At 49.1% G+C, this 19,293-nt stretch overlaps 1 protein-coding gene across 12 annotated transcripts in view; it reads left to right on the top strand.

The window, feature by feature from the left end:
• The window catches only part of PLXNA2 (plexin A2), a 346,250-nt gene extending 339,608 nt beyond the window's left edge, over positions 1–6,642 (top strand). For all 12 annotated transcript variants that reach the window (XM_048926047.1, XM_048926043.1, XM_048926045.1 and 9 more), the window contains 3 exons: positions 508–720; positions 832–982; positions 1,977–6,642. In XM_048926047.1, coding sequence (XP_048782004.1) covers positions 508–720; positions 832–982; positions 1,977–2,072 — 460 coding nt within the window. In that variant the 3' untranslated portion in view covers positions 2,073–6,642. The remainder of the gene's footprint in view (positions 1–507; positions 721–831; positions 983–1,976) is intronic.
• Positions 6,643–19,293: the final 12,651 nt, after the last annotated feature.

Genomic DNA, 19,293 nt, shown 5'->3' with positions numbered 1-19,293 from the left:
GCTGATAGCTGCAGGGTTGCTGGGGAATGGAGCAGAGGGGAAATGGAGCAGAGCAGCAATGCCAGAATTTTTCTGGAGGATGGAGAGAGGCGTAGGCTGCTGGAGGAGGTCAGAGCAGAAGGAGCTGCAGGACAGAGCTGATGCGATGGAGGGGAGGACATGGGCACTGCAGAGTGCAGCTGAGCTGCTGGCCCGTGGTGCAGCAAGAGTTAAGGCTGCAGCCCTCCGTGCGTAGCTGGATGGAGAGAGCCAAGACTTGAAAGGTAATAGAAGGCAGCAGCTGCTTTTTTGATCCTGCTGTACAGCCAAAGAAAAAAGGAATAATAATTCCCCTTTGATTGTGAAGGCCTTGGGATCTGGGGACAAAGCCGATGATGGGCACAGAGGTGACCACACTGCCCCGGGCTCAGCCCCACTCCTCGGCCACCACAGAGGGAACGCACAGCACAGGAAGGATCTGTTCAGGCTTTTCTTAACATCCAGTTTTGTTTCTTGGTTTCCCTGCAGCCTCCCTCTCCGCTTCTGGGTGAACGTGATCAAAAACCCACAGTTTGTCTTTGACATCCACAAAGGCAGCATCACGGATGCCTGCCTCTCAGTTGTGGCTCAGACCTTCATGGACTCATGCTCCACCTCCGAGCACCGCCTGGGCAAGGATTCCCCATCCAACAAGCTGCTGTACGCCAAGGACATCCCCAGTTACAAGAGCTGGGTGGAGAGGTAGGAGCTGGGTGGAGAGGTTGGAGTCATAGCATCCCAGTGATAAGATCCCAAGGAGAAGAGGGGGTATTTTGTCCTCCCTGCTCCTCACCGAGCCTTTGGTCCCTGCAGGTATTATGCAGACATTGCCAAGCTGCCAGCCATCAGCGACCAGGACATGAATGCATACCTGGCTGAGCAGTCACGTCTGCATTCAGCTGAGTTCAACATGCTGAGTGCACTCAACGAGATCTATTCCTACGTCAGCAAATACAGCGAGGAGGTGGGTGCCCTTGGGAAGGGGACATGGGGACATGGGGACATTCCCCTCATTGCAGCATGGCTGTAGCTTGTATGGCTGCTGCCCACATCTGCTCTGTTTGTGTGCAGTGAGGCTCAGGTCTTGCTCTGTAGCATTTGTCCCAGGAGAACTGATAGCTGAAATATTGGGTGAGCAACTCCATTCCTCAGCCTTGGCACAAGTGCATCTCGCTCCTAAATGCAGTAAAAAAAATCCTCGTGACCCAGTGAAACTCCCCTTGAATGTCCCTGTCCTTTGGGAACAGCATAGTACAAGTCCCTGGTGCATTGGTGCTCACTCCTGTTTGCACAGAATTCCTGGCAGCCTGAGCTCATTTAATGAATGCTTCACTTGAAACCAAGTTCTCACCATCTGTTCCACCCCTTCATTTCAGTGCAAGAAGAACCTATTTTGCAATTATGTCCATTAAAAGGAAGGGTTTTGTCATTTAATTGCATGTATGCATTTGTGATACAGTACTGTAGCATTTTTCCAATTAGATTTTAAAATCCCATAACTTTCATGCTAAATGAGACGAGGAATGTGGAGCCTGAGGTACAGGGCTCTGCACTGAGCAGCCCAGCAAGCAGAGGAGCACGGCTGGCTGCTCACTGCACTGCTTCACCATTTGTTACTGAAGAATTATATTCCACTACAGAACTATTAGAGTGAGACTGAGGGATTTATGATCAGTGGGGAACCTCAGAAGCTACACATCCTAAGGAAGTGTTGGCCATACTGCTCCATCCCAATTTCTCTTGCTGTCAAGTACTCCTGAGGAAACACAGGGCATTTTGCTACTCTGGGAATGTTCCCCTGCCATCCTGGGGCCATGATCTGTCTGGTGTTTTTCACTGGCTCTTTCTGCCCCTTGAAGCACATCAATGCTCCATGTTACTCGCGCCTACCTACCCTGCAGTCCTGCCCACCCTCTGCTCTCTCACTGATTCCTTTCTCTTTTTTCTTTCTGTGTCAGCTCATTGGGGCTTTGGAGCAGGACGAACAGGCACGGAGGCAGCGTCTGGCATACAAAGTAGAGCAACTCATTGGTGCCATGTCCATCGAGAGCTGAAGGAAGGCTGCAGTGCGCACGGACAGCGAGGGGCAAGAGCATGGCACGGATGCCTGGGGATTCAGAGGGAGAACAAGCAGAAAGGCACTGCACACCCCAACAACCACCCTCATCAAGGGGAGCAGGGATGGCCCAGGGGCTGGCTGTGCTCAAAATCACATGGGATCTGGTTTGAAAAGGCAGGAAGATCAAGAGACAAAGCACCGCAATCAGCGTTAACTCAAGGTGGATCGCTTCTGGTATTCATGGAAAGGTCTGCAACGTCTGGATGTGTCCATGGCTGCTGCTTTGCATGAAAATCGTCTGATGTATATTAGGAAATAAAACTTTATTTAAAGGTGTTTTTGGAAAAAAAAAAAAAAAAAGGAAAAAAAAATAGAATCAGAACAAAATCCACAAGCCACAGAGATTACCTTGGCAGCCAGGTTCGGTCCTGATCCCATCCTCGCCATGCCCTGAGGATGTGCTCAGGCATCTGCAAATGGTCTGTTACACCAACTGGAAAGTCTGGAACACAGCAGTCTTGTTGGGATCTTACAAAAAATATGAGCACAAGTTTGCACCACACCTGTCCACACAAGCAAGATAGCAGCTTAGCCAGAAATAGTTCATTGGCTGAGTAACCCGTAGGCACTAGAAGGAAGTTGTTGTGAATTGCAAAACCATCCAATCATCCAACTTGTCTTGAAATCCAGCTTTATCTATGTATTTATACGGTGTCTATATATATATATATATTTTAAATCTCATTTACTGTTGAATGCAGAAGGATCCTGTTGAAGCGCGGTGCTCTTGCAGCCATGGCAGGAGGAGACCGGAGCTGTCTGTGGTTTTTGCAGTAAAACCAACCCCAAACCCAATGTTTACAGTGAGCAATACTTGAAATGCCGAGCTGTGGCAAGATGCTGTTTATTATTCTCTGTTTGACTTCGGACCAGAGAAGCACGGGATCGTAGGTGATGTCACCCACAGGACAGGCCCATGGCTTTCATTTCCATGAAGGAAGGGAAAGAAATCTCTGCTCTAGACAAGGGAAACCCATAGGCAGCGCTGTCAGTGCCAGCTGCTGTCCGTGTGTCTGTCCAAGCGTCTTGTCCTTACCTTCCGTTCTTCGCTGGCCCAATGGCACGTCTTCTTGTGGCCAGGCAGATGTCTGTGAGTGTTATTTCTTTAAAAGACACCAAAGCTTATGTGTCCCTTTGTAGAGTGCCAGGATGGGAAGGAGCGCTGTAAATATTCCCCTCTGTAATAAATGCTGATATCTGCGCAGGCTGCGACAGGGAGGACAGGGCCGTTGGACCTGATGGGGAAAGAGGCATCAACCATGGGAGCTGACAGCAGCAGAGTCCCTCCTCAGACTGCTTCTTCCCAGATGCCAAGGAGAAGCACGCTGGATGTTTGGGATATTTGAGCACAATGCTGTGGAGCTGCACCATAAGTCACCAGGTGGGGTGGTCTGGACCTCAGTTTGCTGTGTGCAGCAAAAGAGAAGCAATTTCTGTGAGCACCAGGAGTGAGGTGGCTCTTGTTGAGGGGATGAGGTCCCAGGGCCAGCAGGAGGAGCTGACACGCATCCAAACATCTCAGGAAACTCAGTGTTTAACGACCCTTTGCTGAAAGCCATGCTGAGCCCACTTGCCTCTGTGCATTTTTCTGGGTCAGTTGGTAGTGTGGAGGAAGACCTGGTGGTCAGCCTTGTGCAGCACGGTCTGAGTTGTGTGATGGGAGGCTCTGAGATGGGAGAGCTGTGCAGAGAGAGGCATAGGAAGGATGTATGTTGTTGTAGTCATTGCTTTGAGTATTCATGTTCAGACTGTTCACCAAATCCTTATGGTACTCTGGAACACTCAAAATGGTTTTCAAACGCTTCTGAATACTGATCTAAATAGTTATTTCTGTGGGACTGATAAACTATGACTATACCCAAAGCAAAGACCTGGATGCTGCTGGCTGTGCTGCCATGCAGCCTGCATTTTGCTTACTGCCCATCTCTCCATGAGGCTTTTGCACAGCCAGGTCCCTGTCTCCTGGCCAAGCTGCGTGGAGCTGAGGAGAACAGGGAAACCAAGAGGAGGTCATTGCAGAACAGTGGGGTACTGAGGTCTGAGTGGTTTCCACGGAAGACAGCAGGAATAGCTCTTCATCCATCACCATGGAGGCATCAGGAGGATGGCATAGAAGCAGCACAGTGCTGACTGGAAGGAGTGGTCTGTAGATAAACCACCGAGCATCTACTTGTGATGGTAGCCATGAATTATGGATCTTCATGGTCAGTTACATGGGATGAAGCAACATATCCCCTCGGGGCAAAGAACTTGTAACCTATTGCCCTGCTTGCATCCAACTCTTCGGTTACTCTTTGGAGAGGAAACTGAAAAGCTCCAAGGGGCATTTCGTCTGCATTGCAGCAAATGGACTCAAGGTTTGGTCAGGAGGGGCAGTGACTTTGCCTTAGATGAAATGATTTCACCTCTCTCTCGTGGCCCCTTCCTCCTGCGGGGCTGTTGGTGTTGTGGTTCTCCAGTTCACTTCGTTTCAGGTATTTTGACATCAAAGTGGGAGACGTCACTTTCTGGAATCTCTCTGCCTGATGTCAATGCTTAAATAATTCCATTTAATCTTCTGCTCATGTACTATCAAAGCACCCACTCCAAGGGGGAGCAAGGTGCTAATCAAATGCTTCTCCACCTTGAAAGCCTTTATTAAAAGCCCATATACCAGAGTCTAACTTACAGGCAAGCTCGTCTCTGCAGGAGCCCTGCTGTGGAATACCCAGCACCGTGCAGAGGTGCAGTCCCCTCTGTGCCATAAGGGATGGATTTATGCTTAAAGGAGGGCAGGACACATCAAAACAGCTGGGTTGCTGTGGACTCCCTGGGGCCTTCAGCGGGGATGGGACACACGGTGCTGGGACACGTGGGGTTGGCAGGCGCAGCTGCCCGGCGCGGAGCCACCAGAGACCTCCATCACAGCAGTGCCTTCAACACTCTGTCTTAAAAATGGCCCGGTCCTGTAGAAATTACCCACCCTGCCTTGAAATGGACCTCACCAAAAACATCGTAACGTACCCAGCAGTTTGGGTGAGCACATGGAAGCCAATAGCAAGAGGACGTAATGCTCTCTGTTTGTGTTCTGTGTGATGCTGACCTCAGTGCAAGTCCTTGCTGTCGGTCCAAAGCTCAGAGCACTGAGCTGCCCACTGCTCCAGTGCAATCCTGGGATGCTCCAGTGCCTCCAGCCCTCACCCAGCCCTACTCCTGCTTGCTGGTCACTCTCCACTCCATTCCCAGTGCTCAGCTCAAAATGGACCGAGTGGAGCAAGAGAGGGCATCGTGAGGACTCATGAGTGGCCGTACCTTGGAGAAAAGAAAAAAGTGTTTGGGGATGGTTAAGTGATTGATCTCAAAGATGCGTTAAAATGCCACAAAATTTGCCATCCAGTTTGGGAGTGGCATTCGTGCCACAGTTTGTGAGCCGTTGAGGCAGGGAGCTGCTGCCCTGCCTGTGGATGCATGCTGGGTGAGCTGGGAGAGCCATGGATGTGTCCTTGGTGAGAGCCCCGCTTCGCCCCTGTGCTGTCCTGCTCTCACGTAGGCAGGACTTTATTTTAACTGGACATTGGATGGGAAAATAATGAGATTAAGGATGTTGGTGTACGCCGTGAAGAAGATGCGTTCTGGATCTGCTGGGCTGAGCAAAACTGAACGCACGATTTCGGTGTGGTTTGGGTTTAGAGGGGAAGAGGATGGAGTCCTCAGAGGGATTTTCTCCTCGTGGAAGGCGCTGCTCAAAGCACATGGCACCATGGGTTGGCACAGGGTGGCACAGGGTGGCAGGTGTTGCGGCCATGCTGTGGGCACGGCAGTGTCTGTGTGCTTGTTCTTGTCCCCGTGTCACCCCCTTCTCCTTCCTCCTTTCCAAAATTGGAATATAATAATGACAAAACGTGTGTTCCTGCAGTGAGTATCAGATCTGCAGGGTCCATCCATCGCATGGACAGTGCCCCAAACTCTGGGCCTCCAAAGGGGAGGGAACACACAGGTACTAAAACTTCTGGGATCCCCAGAAACGAGGCCCCATAATGTCATAGAATGTAGAGGTATCGATCGTGGAACAGATTTGTATTTTTTTCTGCCCCGCTCCTTACAGTAAATGATGCCATTTCTAGGGGTTGTGTGTTGGCAGGAATAACGAATGGATTTGTACCCGTACCCATTCCACCTTATTGTTCTCTGGTTCCTCCCCTCCCGTTACACTTGACACACTGGAGTTCTGTATTATATTTTTTTTTTAAAGATGATTGTCTGTTTGTTTGGTTTATTTTTTTGGTTGTTGTTTTTATAAGTGCTGTGGAAAAAGAAAAAAAAAATGTAAGAAAGTTTAAGTATTTAAAAATGTTCCAAGGAAAAAGGGGGTTTTGTTATTATTCTAATATATTATTGTGTACCTATTGTAAATATGAAACACTCCTATTTTGCAAGCCAAGGACTCACTTTGTACTGTTGTTATATATAAATAAAGTTTACTGGTTAAAAAAACAACAACAAAAAGCACGTTGTGAGTGGGTCCTTCTGTTCTGCCGCCTGGTGTGCAGCTGTTCTGCCTTTGCAGCAGGAAATACTTGGCTGTGATGAGGTGAGAATGCTCTTTGGGTGCAGGTGGGCACGCGGGGGTCGGTGGGACCAAGCTTTGTCCGTGGTGAAGGGACAAAAGGGAGGGGGCTGCAGCTTTCTTTGGCCCCTCTTTCTGCTTTTTCAGATCCTCCGCTGCAGGGTTGCGGTACTTTGCTCCATGTCTTCAGGAAGTGCTGGATGTCATCCTGAAGGCAGCAGAAGGTCCCTCCTCCAGGCAGCTTTCCTTGCATGGGACAGAGAATGCAGAATCCGGATCGGCAGCGCTCGGTGGTGGGAAGGAGCACGCAAATGGTGTTTGCCAATCAATCAGGTGGGCCCTTCATTTCCTTCCCCATTGAGACGATCCGTCCTCACGGTAAAAAGGCGTTTGCTTTCATTTCATAAATTCAAGCTAACGTTTGAGCAAATGCTGAGAGGCGTCTGCTGAGTGGTAGGAATCAGCAAGTGACTTCTCCAGCAGCTGTCTGTCAACTTTAATGACCAATATGGTTGCAATTACAGCAATGAACTTTCTCTAACAGCCCCAAATTACTCCGGATGATGATAAGTGACAGAAAAACAGAGACCCTTAAGGAAAGACTGAAAAAGAAACACGGGGATCTCAAACGAGAGGTCTCACCGCTTCTTCTGAAGGGTCTTGGTCTCTTCTCTTTAAATGAGGTAATTGAAAGGATAAATCCAAGGCAGGAGGCGGCTCGCAGCAGGGAGCTCCGTGCTGCCCCGAGATGTGGTTTTATTCAGCCACTTGACACCAAGTCCGCTTGTTTTAGTGCAGTGCTAATAGGCTGATGGGAAGCTCTTCCTATTTGAAGCTAATGCAAATATGTCAGGGAGACAGCCTGCTCCTCAGGCAGGTCATTTCATCTTATTTTCTTCACATTGAGAGCAAAGCTTGACACGAATGCTAGGAAGCAGCTGGGCCGCATCCTGCTTGCTGCCTGCCACCTGAACCAGCAGAGCTCAGCCTTTTGCAGATCCATCCCATGGTCTCCACCTGCAGCTGTTTGTGCTAAACTGGGAGGTGCTGGGATGGAGCGTCTTTGTGGATGTCTTGCAGAGCTGAAAAACAGTAGAGGAGACGATCACTTTTCATTTGTGCTTTGGGTTAATCCACATGGGAAGACATGAAGTGAGATACCCAGAGCTTTCCAAAAGGCTGCAGGAGGGGAAGGGACGTGCAGGAGCCCCAGGGATGCTAGGACCTGCTCTGACTCACCCTGTGCTGTAGCAGAGATGCTGGTGGCAGCAGCAGGGCCCTTTTCCACCCCCTGGGAATGTGATTGACTCCTTCAGCTCCTCAAAGTCAAAAGGAATTTCGATGTGAATCGAAAGCATTAAACGGGGTCATTTGTATTCATCTGCGCCCTGTTCATATATTTAATATAATAAGTATACTCAATTAAAACTACATTTTATCTGGCATGCACTTCCCAGGGCTTTATCGGCACTGACAAGGTCAAGTGATGCTTAATAAAGGTTATATAAAATGCAGATGGCTCAGAGCCCTCAGTCAGTTCCCATGTCCAATGTGGAGAAGGTATGAACCACAAACAGCACTTTGGGAGGCACTGCTGGAACAGATCCCTGGGCTTGGGCTGAGGCTGTGGTCCTCAGGTCTTCCTCCCAAAGCCTGAGAGCCTGGCATCACCGCCAGCCTCAGGAGCTGCCTCAGTTCCGGCTTTATTCCCCCCTCCAGACAGGATTGGCCTATTGATTGCAGATTGCCATCGCTCTGTAAGTAGTGGGAAGGAGTTTGGACATCCTGGAGCTGGCTTTTCCAGCCTGGTTATCAAGATGAGCTAATGGAAGTGACGCTTGGAATTATCAACTGCAATCATTGCATTCATTTTGACCTGTTTAAATTCCAGCCTCTTTTCTCTTCTGTGGATGCTTAGCTAGAGGGTGACATGTAATTGTATGCAACCAGACAGTTATCCTAAATGGGCAATAAGAAACACAGGAGTCTATTGCTTTTCATTCCAATAAGCATGCATGGGGTTGCTAGATGGAAGTGGCCAACTCATTGCTAATGGAAATTTATTTTGAGTTATGGGTGGCAGACAGTGAGACGTGTCCAACAAATACCAGCTCTGGAGCAGTCCCTGGTTTTGAAGGTGAAAACTGTCCAAAATGACACTTGTTTTGCTTCATCATAGGTTTTGCTTCTTAAGCACCAAGTGCTTGCCATCGGACTGCCAGAGATGCTGATTGCTGTTCTGCACTCCCTATCCAGAATTTTGGGGCTAAACCTTTCCCTATAGGCAGATATCAGTGGAACAGAAAGTCGTGATGTCTCTGCAAACACAGGAATCTTTGCTGGTCCTGGTTGGGATACACACAGATATGGTTGTCCAGGTATGTGCATATAAAATAACGTGAATGCATTACAGTACAAAATAAAATAGATGTGTGGCATAATGCAGAGTGAACGTTCCTATTTATATCCCAGGTTTTGTGTTAAATTACAGATACCAGAGCCGAGGCAAAGGGTTTGGTTTTAGTTCAAAATAATACTTATGAAAATGGAAAGCACTCCATTTTTATTGTTGCTTCATAATTAGCTCCAGTGAGGGAATCTAATTACAAATGTTCCATGCTGCCCTATGGCAAAACGTCAAAGAAAAGGGAAGGATGGCCAAGCTTAAGCAACTCAGGTAAGAATTAACTCCACGGTAATATCTGATAATTAAGAATGTCTCTATCAGCTTGTCTCGCTATTAATGAATTGGGCTGCTCTTTTCACGTTTGACTGCTGGTGCTTTATGACTGCCATTTCACCCTTAATGCTCCTGGAAATGGGCTTTCCCGTCTGGGGAGCGAGCACCAGGAATAATGGTTGGGGATTTATAAACGGGTCCTATTCTCTCCCCAGTAAAACTGCTGTTCTTTTCATCCAGTGAGGCCATATGGGTGTCCTCCCCATTGCTCCCAGCTCACCCCACGCCTCCTTCCCCTCGGAGCAGGGCTGGGAAGGGAGCAGGAGGTTCCCCCAAGACTATGGGCTATGGAATGAGCTCTGTCCTGCGGCCTGCTTAAAACAAAGCCAGCTTCATTGATACCACCTGAAAAACGCACTCGCACTGTGATGGCTTTGCTCAGCCTCAGGAGGAGCTGCAGGATCTGCTGTGCTCCCTGTGCTGGAGGCATTGCAACCCCATGGTGTCTCCAAGCAATCAATATCCTCCACTGACTCCTTCAGTGGAGAGAATTCCCCCCTTGTGCTCCACTGCCAGCTTCCTTGCAGGCACTGTGAGTGCAACCCATCAGCCTTTCTCCGCTCCACAATCTCTAAGGATGCTCCTTTTCCATCCCTTACCTGTTGCTGGGAGGTCTCATTCAACTCTGAGGGCACTCAGTGGGACTGAGCTTTGAGGAGATAATAGAAATGCTTACAAGTAAGGTTTTTGTTTGTCTGTTTGTTTTTGATTTGGGTTCCTTTTTCTTTTTTTGGCCATGTTCAGCTTTCACAAAGGAGAGAATCTCAGGAGCTGAGCTGCTTTTGCCTGACTTTTTAACCATTCCCTCGACGTCTGCTTGGCTCTTGCAGCAGGAACTCACCATCTCTGCGAGCTCAGCACAAAGGCATGGCCTGGGGCTGTACAGGGCTGTAGGGGCTGGGTCACAGACCTCGTGCTTTGTTTGTGCTCATGCACACTGCATTGTGGCCTTCAACAAGCGTGGGTCCATGGCCATCACCCTGCCCAGGAGGGAGGTGGCTGAGGGCCATGCACACAGCAGAAGTAAAGCAAGCAGAAGATCAAGCCCCAGAAACACTCAAATCCACTCCAGGAGGTAAATCAAAGCATCGCTTTGTGCACGGTGCTTTCCTTGCCTGCACAGACTCCCAGCTTTGTGCTGATTGCAGGCATCTCCCGAAGCCCTCATTCATGCAAACCATCCATCAGCTGAGTGGGGGCTCTGCACAGAGCTCACCCCCCAGCCCCACACCTCTGGAACAGCACAGAATCCTTCTCCATCTGCAGCTGAGCAGCGTGGAGGCAGCTGGTGGAAGGTAATACCCCAGTGCTGGGGGATTAGCTGGTTGGTAATGAATATGAGCGGAGCAATAATCTGCAGAGTGATTAATATGGATGTGATTTTTTTCTTTTTTTTTTTGGATTAATAAGGATGCAGCAGAGCTGCCTGCTCAGGAAAGAAGTTTGCAATCATCAGCTTGGATGCAGTGACCGTTACCTTAATGCTGTGATTAAATCCACGTCTAAGACACTTCATTAAATTAGAGTGTAAGTGAATTCTTCTAACCCTCAGCAAGAAATGCATTCAGGCCCAGTGGGAGAGGAATACAAGGAGATCCCCAGAGAGCAGCAGGCGTGGGGTGCAGGGATGCTCTGTAATGCATTGAGTTTTCCCATCTCACCTGGGAAAGGAGAATGGAGAACCAAAGGGGCTGCAGCCCCTCCCCTGCTGTTCAGTGCAGGTAAGCACAAGGCACCTCGCCGTGCAGAGGGGTCCCTCGTGAAGCAGGGCCACCCCACTCATATGTACACAAACCCACACACCCTCTGTGTGTTTGTACAACAATCCTTTTTAATTTTCTGGTTGGCTTGGCAAATCGCAGCTGCTCCTTACGCAGAGCTCTGCGAGCCACGTTGGCACAGGTTTCCATTTCCATACAGCATTTCTTTTCATTTCCTTCTCTCTGTTGTCTCACCAAGAAGCCAGGTGAAATGCTGTAGGTGGCCGGGATGGGGGAGAGGTGTGGGGCATGCAGGGAGGGTGAGAGCCACAATTTGGGCGACATGGCCCTGGGCCAGGCTTGCTGGGGCTGCTGCAGTGGAGAGTTGCACCAGGTTTGCTTTCCACCTGCTTTGCTGTAATGGTTTAGGCTCACCAAGGCTGAGCTAAGATGTGTGAGAGCCAGCTGATCCTCGCTGCTGAGTGGGCTCATGAAGCAGCTCTGGGTGCAAGCAGCAGCTCCCTGGGGCTATAAGGAGCAGGGCAAGAGGTCCACCACTGAAACTTCCCTCTCTTCCAGCACTTGTCACCCCAAACCTGCACCAAATGCCTTCCCGCATACAAAGGGGACACACAGCTCTCCCCACCCAGGAAAGACCCGCGGGGTTCCCATCCCGGAGGGGTCAATTTCAACCTGCGTGGCTCAGTGCTTCGCCTCAGCGCTCCGCTCGCTGCTTCGTCCGCCCTCTGCCGGTGCTCCGCTCTCCCCGCACCGCTGCGCATCCCGGCACGGAGGCGCTGCTGCTGCGTCCGACGGCGCTCCCGGCGCTGCGGGTTTAACCCGTGTTCTCCTCCGTGCCTAAATGTCCGACCAAAGGATGGTTAATGTAAATAATGCTGGAAGTTACAGCGTTCTCTCCCTTCTTTCTCTCTCTCTCTGTCTCTCTCTCTTTTCTCTTTGAAACAGTGATGGAGATGGATGGACACGGTCTGAGATGTGCTGCCTTTGTGAGGTGTGTGTGTGTTTGCTGTGCTGATCTGTAGCCGTGCACCAGGGCAGGCAGGAGGAGTGACTGGAAAGCTGCCTGACAGAAAGGGACCTTGGTGTGCTGGTGGACAGTCGGCTGAATGTGAGCCAGCAGCGTGCCCAGCTGGCTGAGAAGGCCAATGGATGCAATGGCTTGGATCAGGAATGCTGTGGTGAGCAGGGAAGTCATCCTGCCCTGTACTCAGCACTGGTGAAGCCTCACCTCGAGTGCTGCGTTCAGTTTTGGGCACCTCAGTACAGAAGGGACATGGAGGTGCTGGAGCAGGTCTAAAGAAGGGCAGCAAGGCTGGGGAAGGGCTTGGAGAATGTGGCCTGTGAGGAGAGACTGAAGGAGCTGGGGCTGTTTGGTCTGGGGAAGAGGAGGCTGAGGGGAGACATTACTGCTCTCTTCCAATACCTGATTGCAGCAGAGCAGGGCTGGTCTCTTCTCACTGGTGACAGGATGAGGGGAAATGGCCTCAAGTTGCACCAGGGGAGGTTTAGGTTGGATATCAGGAAAAACTTCTTTGCAGAAAGGGTTGTGAAGCACTGGAATGGGCTGCACAGGGAGGTGGTGGAGTCACCAGCCCTGAATGTGTTTGAAATCTGGATGCGGTGCTCAGGGACGTGATTTAGCTGCTGTTAGAGTTGGAGCAGGTTGTGGTTGCACTTGATGATCTTTAAGGTCTTTTCCAGCCTGAGCAATTCTATGATTCTATGACACAAAACTGAAACTTCATCTATGCACAGAGACGATGGACTGGCTTTGAATTCTGATGATGTATTTGAATGCACCTCCACAAGGATGGAGATATTTTGGATTGCAGAGTGCAGGTTGGGATCTCATTGTGTGTTTGGGAATCCTATTTCGGGGCTTGGTGGCATGTCGTTAGCAGAGGCTCTGAGATGAGAGCCTTAAAGAGGGCTGATGATGCAAAGGTCAGGAAAGTGATTGGCAGGGAGAAAAGAACATGCTAATATTTCTCCGAGAGGAGGGAGAATTATATATAATGAGTGTAATGTTCTAAAAGAGCTGGCACACACAGTGAGTGACGCCAGCGTTTTAAAGGCAGTTAAGCCTTAAATTTCCCCTTGATAAAAGTTATGTCACTCTTACACCGTGCTTTATACTGACATGCTTTGTGGGCAAAGTGTCATGCAAACATCCCCAGAGGACAAAGAAATGCTGGCAGGAGTTAACCCACTCCTTGCTCAGGGATGCAGCCTCTGCTGTCCTGGGCTGTCCTCAGTGCCATGCATTGCTCAGGCAGACCCATGTGCAGCAATGGAACATCAGAGACTGCTGCAGAGGAGATGCATTGGGTCTGAAGCAGGCACACAGAATTTCAGGGTGGTAATCAGATTGATAAACTTCGCCTTCCTTTATCACAATGCAACAATTGTTCTGCCTGAGCATCATTATCTTGCCATTTTTCTGCTCCCATGTCACTTGATGAAAAGAAAGGCTCACTTCTACCATTATAATGAGCTACAGCTTCAATAATTTACAAGGTTTTCTACTGGGCTTCATGTTTAAATCTTCATCACAGGGGTACAGAGTTGGTGCCACTCTTCTAAGTGTTGCTGAGGCCTTGGCAGAAGGAGAAGGCAGGCAGTTCATTGAGTGGGGTTTTGTGATGCTGGCTGGAATCTCTCTGATTATTTTTTTGTACTGACACTTATTATCCTGAGTGTTTCCCCCAGGAGCTGCTACTGAGGCAGAATGGGACAGGGAACATGACACAGAAGTGGCTTTGGGTGGGCTTTGTGCCCCAGGATGCTCTCCAGGCTGCTGTTTTAGGGGCAACCTTTGCTATCCCTGGGTGCAATCCTTGCACCATTGCTCCAGGCTGAAGAGATGCTTTCCTCTCTCGCTTCTGTTTGTTACCAGTTGTCATGTATGGCACCTCCATATGTGCTCTGTCCATGTTTAATTTTCCATAGACAAAGTTCTCTTTGTTTTCAGGAAAAGGAATGGGACTTTTGTGTCACCCATCCTGAGTTATCCTGCTATTTCTGAGAGCTTTCTTAACACGTATGACATTATTTGACAGTGCAACATTCAATATTGCTGGGATAATTATCATGCCTGTTTAATACTTGAGTTTAAGCCGTTGTCACAGGTCCTTTGAAATGCTGGATAATTGCAGAAATAATTATAAAACATTCTATCAGTGCATCCTAATGCAAACTGTTGGCACCGATGCTTTATAAACACAAAGCATGTGGTTGGCCCTTTGGTTGGTCCTGTGCTTTTCTCTCCATTGGCCACAGGGATGGCGGTGGTGGTCCAGCACAGTGCATCCTCAAGTGATGGAGCACCTTAGTCCTTCCCTGCTGGTCTGTGTTCCTCTGGAGGTTGATTAACACGTTATTAACGAAGCACCTGAGGCCGAGGAGAGGTTGGCTGGCACTCGTATCCACCATTCCCTAACTCATCACTGCTATTCTCTGTGCTTTGGAAATGGCATTTTTCTTTTTTGTTGTTAAGAGACAAAGCAGAATTGCGTCTGACCGTTGGTGTGAGCAAGAGAAAAGAGAGGCGTTGTGACCTTGGGGATGGGGACTTGGGGATGCAGAACATGAGCAGCAGAGGTTCAGTGCATCCAGCAGCAGATTTCGCATGAATACCTCCTTGCTTTGAATGAGGGGGGTCTTCAAACAGTTTCTGGGGGAGGTTTGAGAGCAGAGCCAGGTTCTGGCTGAAATTTCCCTTCCTTTGTCTGCACCCCTCAGCAGGAAGCAGCCCCTCCAGGACTGTCCCCCCCCCCACAGCAGCTGGCAGAGCCGTCCATCACCGCGCTGTCACCGCAGCCACGGCGCAACGAAAACAAAAGACATGACAAATTTGTCCTTTTCTCTTTTATAATTAACCAAAATATCTCGTTGTGTAGCAAAGCGTGGCTCCTAATTAACAGACAGGCAAGAGGCTATTTTTAAAATCCAGACCCCCAGTAATTATATTTGCAGCAGAGAATGATATTTCAGTCAAATGCGACAGACAGCGAGCCAAGCTCCCATGTGAGGCAATTAATATTTCACACCTGCCAAGCAAATCAGCAGCGGGAAGAGGAGGGAACAGCATTGAGAAGGGGATGCTGTGCTTTTGACACAGACCAAAAATCCTTTTTTTGGTCACACAATGGCCGGTGAATGGCTGGCTGCCATTGAGATGCACAAAGAGGAGACAGCCAAAGCCTGAATGATCTCTCCTTGGGCAGAAAGGCTTCTGTCCACATCTGGGGTGGGAAGGGAAAGAGATGTTCAGGATTGTTGACAGTGATCTGGAGGTTGGTGGCCCTGCCTGTAGGCAGGGGGGTTGGAACTGATGATCCTTGGGGGTCCCTTTCAACCCAAGCTGATCTGTTTGAAGGAAGGGACTGAAAGCTTTCTTAGCTGCCTGCACACGTGGGCACAGCTCCTCAACACAGCCCAGCACAGCTCTCCAACTGTTCTTCAAAAAGATTGGAGGCTCTACACCCAAAAGAAGCGTGGCTGAGAAGCTACAGATGCTCGGTCTGGTTCAAGGCATGGGAAGCAATTTGCTGTGATTCTCCATCAGTCCGTGGCCACCTCTCCTGTGAGCCACACATATTAGCGAGCTCATTTTTCCTGCTACGGAGACAAAGGCATGCATTTTCCTTCCCCCTGTTTTTGCTGTTGAGGATTAATCTGCCCATTAATGGATAATCTGTCAGCGTTTAGATGCATTGAGGTTGGGAGGAGATTTGCAGGCTCACGATACCATCTGCTTTATTAGAGTGGTTTGAAAACCTGACGTTCAATTTGTTCTGCAGGATTTGACAACAGATAATTCTCCAGATTCCCAAATAATTAAGGAAACCCAAAACCAGAGAGAATGGAGATGAGGACGGAGAGAGGGAGGGTGGAGAGCTGCCGCGTGTGTGTGGCTGACCCCTATGGGGTGCAGAGGGTTCTGCTCTTCTTTGTTCTCTGGCACGGTAGCAAAATGCCATCAGATGCATGGCTTGGAGAGCATCACATCTAAAAGTTTCCCCTTCAAATGATGGAGGAATCTCGCTCAGACAGGGCACTCTATTGACCTCCTGCCACCATCCTAATGAGAAAAGATGATGGTGGAACTCCAGGGGAGGAGGTGAAAAGCAAACAAATCTTCCTTCCTCCATAAAAACAAACCAACAAACCTGGAACAATTAATCTGAAGCCATCTCAGAGAGGTCTCAGGAGAGGGCTCGTGTTTCCAAAGTGCTCTCTGAAGCATTTCTCATAAGTAATGGAGCCTCAGCCCCATGCATTGATCGTGTGCCCCGTGTCGCTGCGGCGCTTTAGCTAATGATGCGGCGTCGCCTCTCATCTCCACATTGCCAAAGATTGCAAGTGCTGTGCAAAGGGCCGTGTCCTGGGGGGTCAGGGGAGAAGTTTGTGATGGAGAAAAACAAGCAGATTTATGGTGTTCCTCATCGGGGAAAATCGCCTCTCTCCTCTGACTGCCCTGGCTGCGCCCATTGCCTTGCATGGGATGTCACAGCAAAGCACAAACCTTGTTACAGGAGATGCTGCACTCTGCTGGGCTGCTCATGAAGACAGATTTTGCTCCAGCACATCCACGCGTGCGCTGCTGCTGTTATACTGGGTTGCAGCATCTCCCTGGGCTCCATCCATAGCATCTCTTGGCCTCCCCTTGTTCCCCCGAGCAGAGCCCTGGATTCTATCTGTATGAAATTAAGGTGCTCTTTGTTCATCGTAAGTGCTTGAGATCCTTGCAGTGAAGATGTCCTAAAGGCACAGAACAGAAATATTCCCATCCTGGAGAAGACTTATCCTCACAAAACAGCTGATGGTGTCAGGACTTTCAGCAGCAGTGATGCCAACACAGTACCAGAGGGGGAAAAATGCGTTTGATGGGGCTAAGAAGAAAAATACTGAGTATTGAGACCACAGGTTTGAGATTGTACCCACAGCTTGGATGTTCCTCCTGTGCCTCTTCTTTAATTGGACCTTTTCAATAACGCTCTGTGAGATGCTCTGTGTGGAACAGCATGCATGATTTTGAACTCTGATATTTTGGGGGTGAAGGGGGGGGGTTAGATTTTCATGCAGCTGCTTTGTAACACCCGTCTCCTCCTCCCCAGGCTCATGGATGCCCCTCACTCCCCTTCCCCGGAGGTTTCACTGGAGAGCACTGATCGCATATGCACTTTGATTTTCAGTGCTACTGGAAGCTTTTTGTTCTATTATTCACTGTAGGTCTGTGTTGTCTGTGCTTATTATGTGCCATCAGAAGGTACCTGGGAGTCTGCAGCCTTCCCAGCCACTCCTATTGTACAAACACATCAATAAGTAAGTGGTGTATGAATTTAGCTGTGTGCTCGTGGCTGTGAGCAGAGCCCTGTCATTTTTTCAGGTCACCTCGCACTGAAGTTGAGGCAGTTTTGCTGCTGCAGCCTTCTCTTCAGGAGACAACCACAGAAGTGGCTCTTAGATTTGTTTCATTTTATTTATCCCTCCAAGACAGCGGAGACGACTTTAAAAATCAAAACAAAAGGATAACTTGAATGAGGGCTGCAACCACTTCCAGTGCGGTGGGTCAGCAGCAGCAGGACGGGTAATGAGCGGGGATGCTCCTGTCTGTGTGTTTGAACAAACCTTCCTTTGAAAAACAGAGAGGCTCGTACCTCTGGGACCTCATTGCCAGGTAGAAAACAGCAGCACTTTATTATCAGCAATTGCCGGGGTGGAGATGAGAGCCCTTTCCAGTGCTTTTCCCCCAGTGCTCCTAAAGATGCCTTTCATCACCGCTGCTGATGAGTTCTGTGTCTCATCCGATGCTTCGCTGCCACCTGGCACTAACTGATATTTACTCAGAGTAAAAGTCAACCCTTTATTTCATAATCACCGTTTGGGTTTCTTCACCCAGAAATACCATCACTTCTCCACACTGGAGAAATCCCCCCAGACACAGCAGGGATGCAGATTGGGATGGCTTTTCCCTATAAGGCCACTGCCCTGCGCTTTGGGATGAGCTTCAGCCCCACCTCTGTCCCTCTGTCCATCCGCACCGCTGGAGCCCCTCGTGATGGATGGAAAAGCCTGGCCGTGGATCCAGCACACGCAGTTATATGCCATCCATAAACGTGAGGAATAAATTGCAATCAGCAAGCTGTAGATCTGGGTGGAGAAGCTAATCTTTGCACTAAATTACCAGACTTACGCTTTAATGATTTTTACCGGCTTTTCGTGGCGCCGCTGTTTATTACAGCAGAGCAGCTCGGATGGTACAGCAATGAAAAGCAGTCCGTGAGACCAGCCGGGTTAATGAGACCATGGTGCAGCCCCAAGGGAGTGATGGATGGTGATGGGGATATGACTGGTTCATCGCTGTCCTGCCCTGCTCGCTTTCATGCATCGCTGTATCTCCTTGCTGCTCGTTGCGTATCCAAATGATGGTCCCTCTTCCTGCAGTGCACAAACGAGACCTTGAGGACATCAAATTACAGGCAGCAGCCACACAGAGGCCCTTGCTCTTGCAATGAGGGAAGCCGCAGTTTTTTATTGGCTCCTGCCTTTGCAGATTCTCCCTTTTTCTCTCTGACTCGTGGAAAATACGCATCGAGGGAACAGTTCCATGGGAAACGCTTAAATGGTGTGATTTACATTGTAGCCTGCCCCTTAAAACTAGATTAAGGGCTCCGTGATACCCTGCAAAGTGCTGAGCAGACAGAAGGCAGTAAATGAGCACAGCCTTGATTAGATCCGAACCAACAGTCTTGAAGTAAAAGTTTAAGGCATAAGACTGTTAAGCAATATATTCACCATATGGTTTGTTCAAACGCAGCCGTGTGCACGCTTCCCATCCACTTGTTATTTGAAGGTATTGATTTTAGTGGAGTAATCATACAAAGTGATTTGTTTTAATACATCACTTTCCTTAGCGGTGCGCCGTGCTTCTCACCACCGCAGATTTCATTGAATGTTTCCCAAAGCTTTTTTTTATTTAAGAAAACAGAGCAAATACATGATCTTCATATTGAAAAATGGATGTGGTGGGTTTGTTTCGGTTGTTTCTCTCTGAGGAATGGTTCTGCTGAGGGTAAATGAATAAGCAATAGCTGCGTAAAGGAGCAATAAATAACGAGGAACTCATTAAGTGCACTTGCAGGCA

Source organism: Lagopus muta, chromosome 24 (genome assembly GCF_023343835.1).
Source record: "Lagopus muta isolate bLagMut1 chromosome 24, bLagMut1 primary, whole genome shotgun sequence".
Classification (NCBI taxonomy): domain Eukaryota; kingdom Metazoa; phylum Chordata; class Aves; order Galliformes; family Phasianidae; genus Lagopus; species Lagopus muta.
The sequence above is the reverse complement of the archived record's forward strand: the minus strand, read 5'-3'. Positions and strand labels throughout refer to the sequence as shown.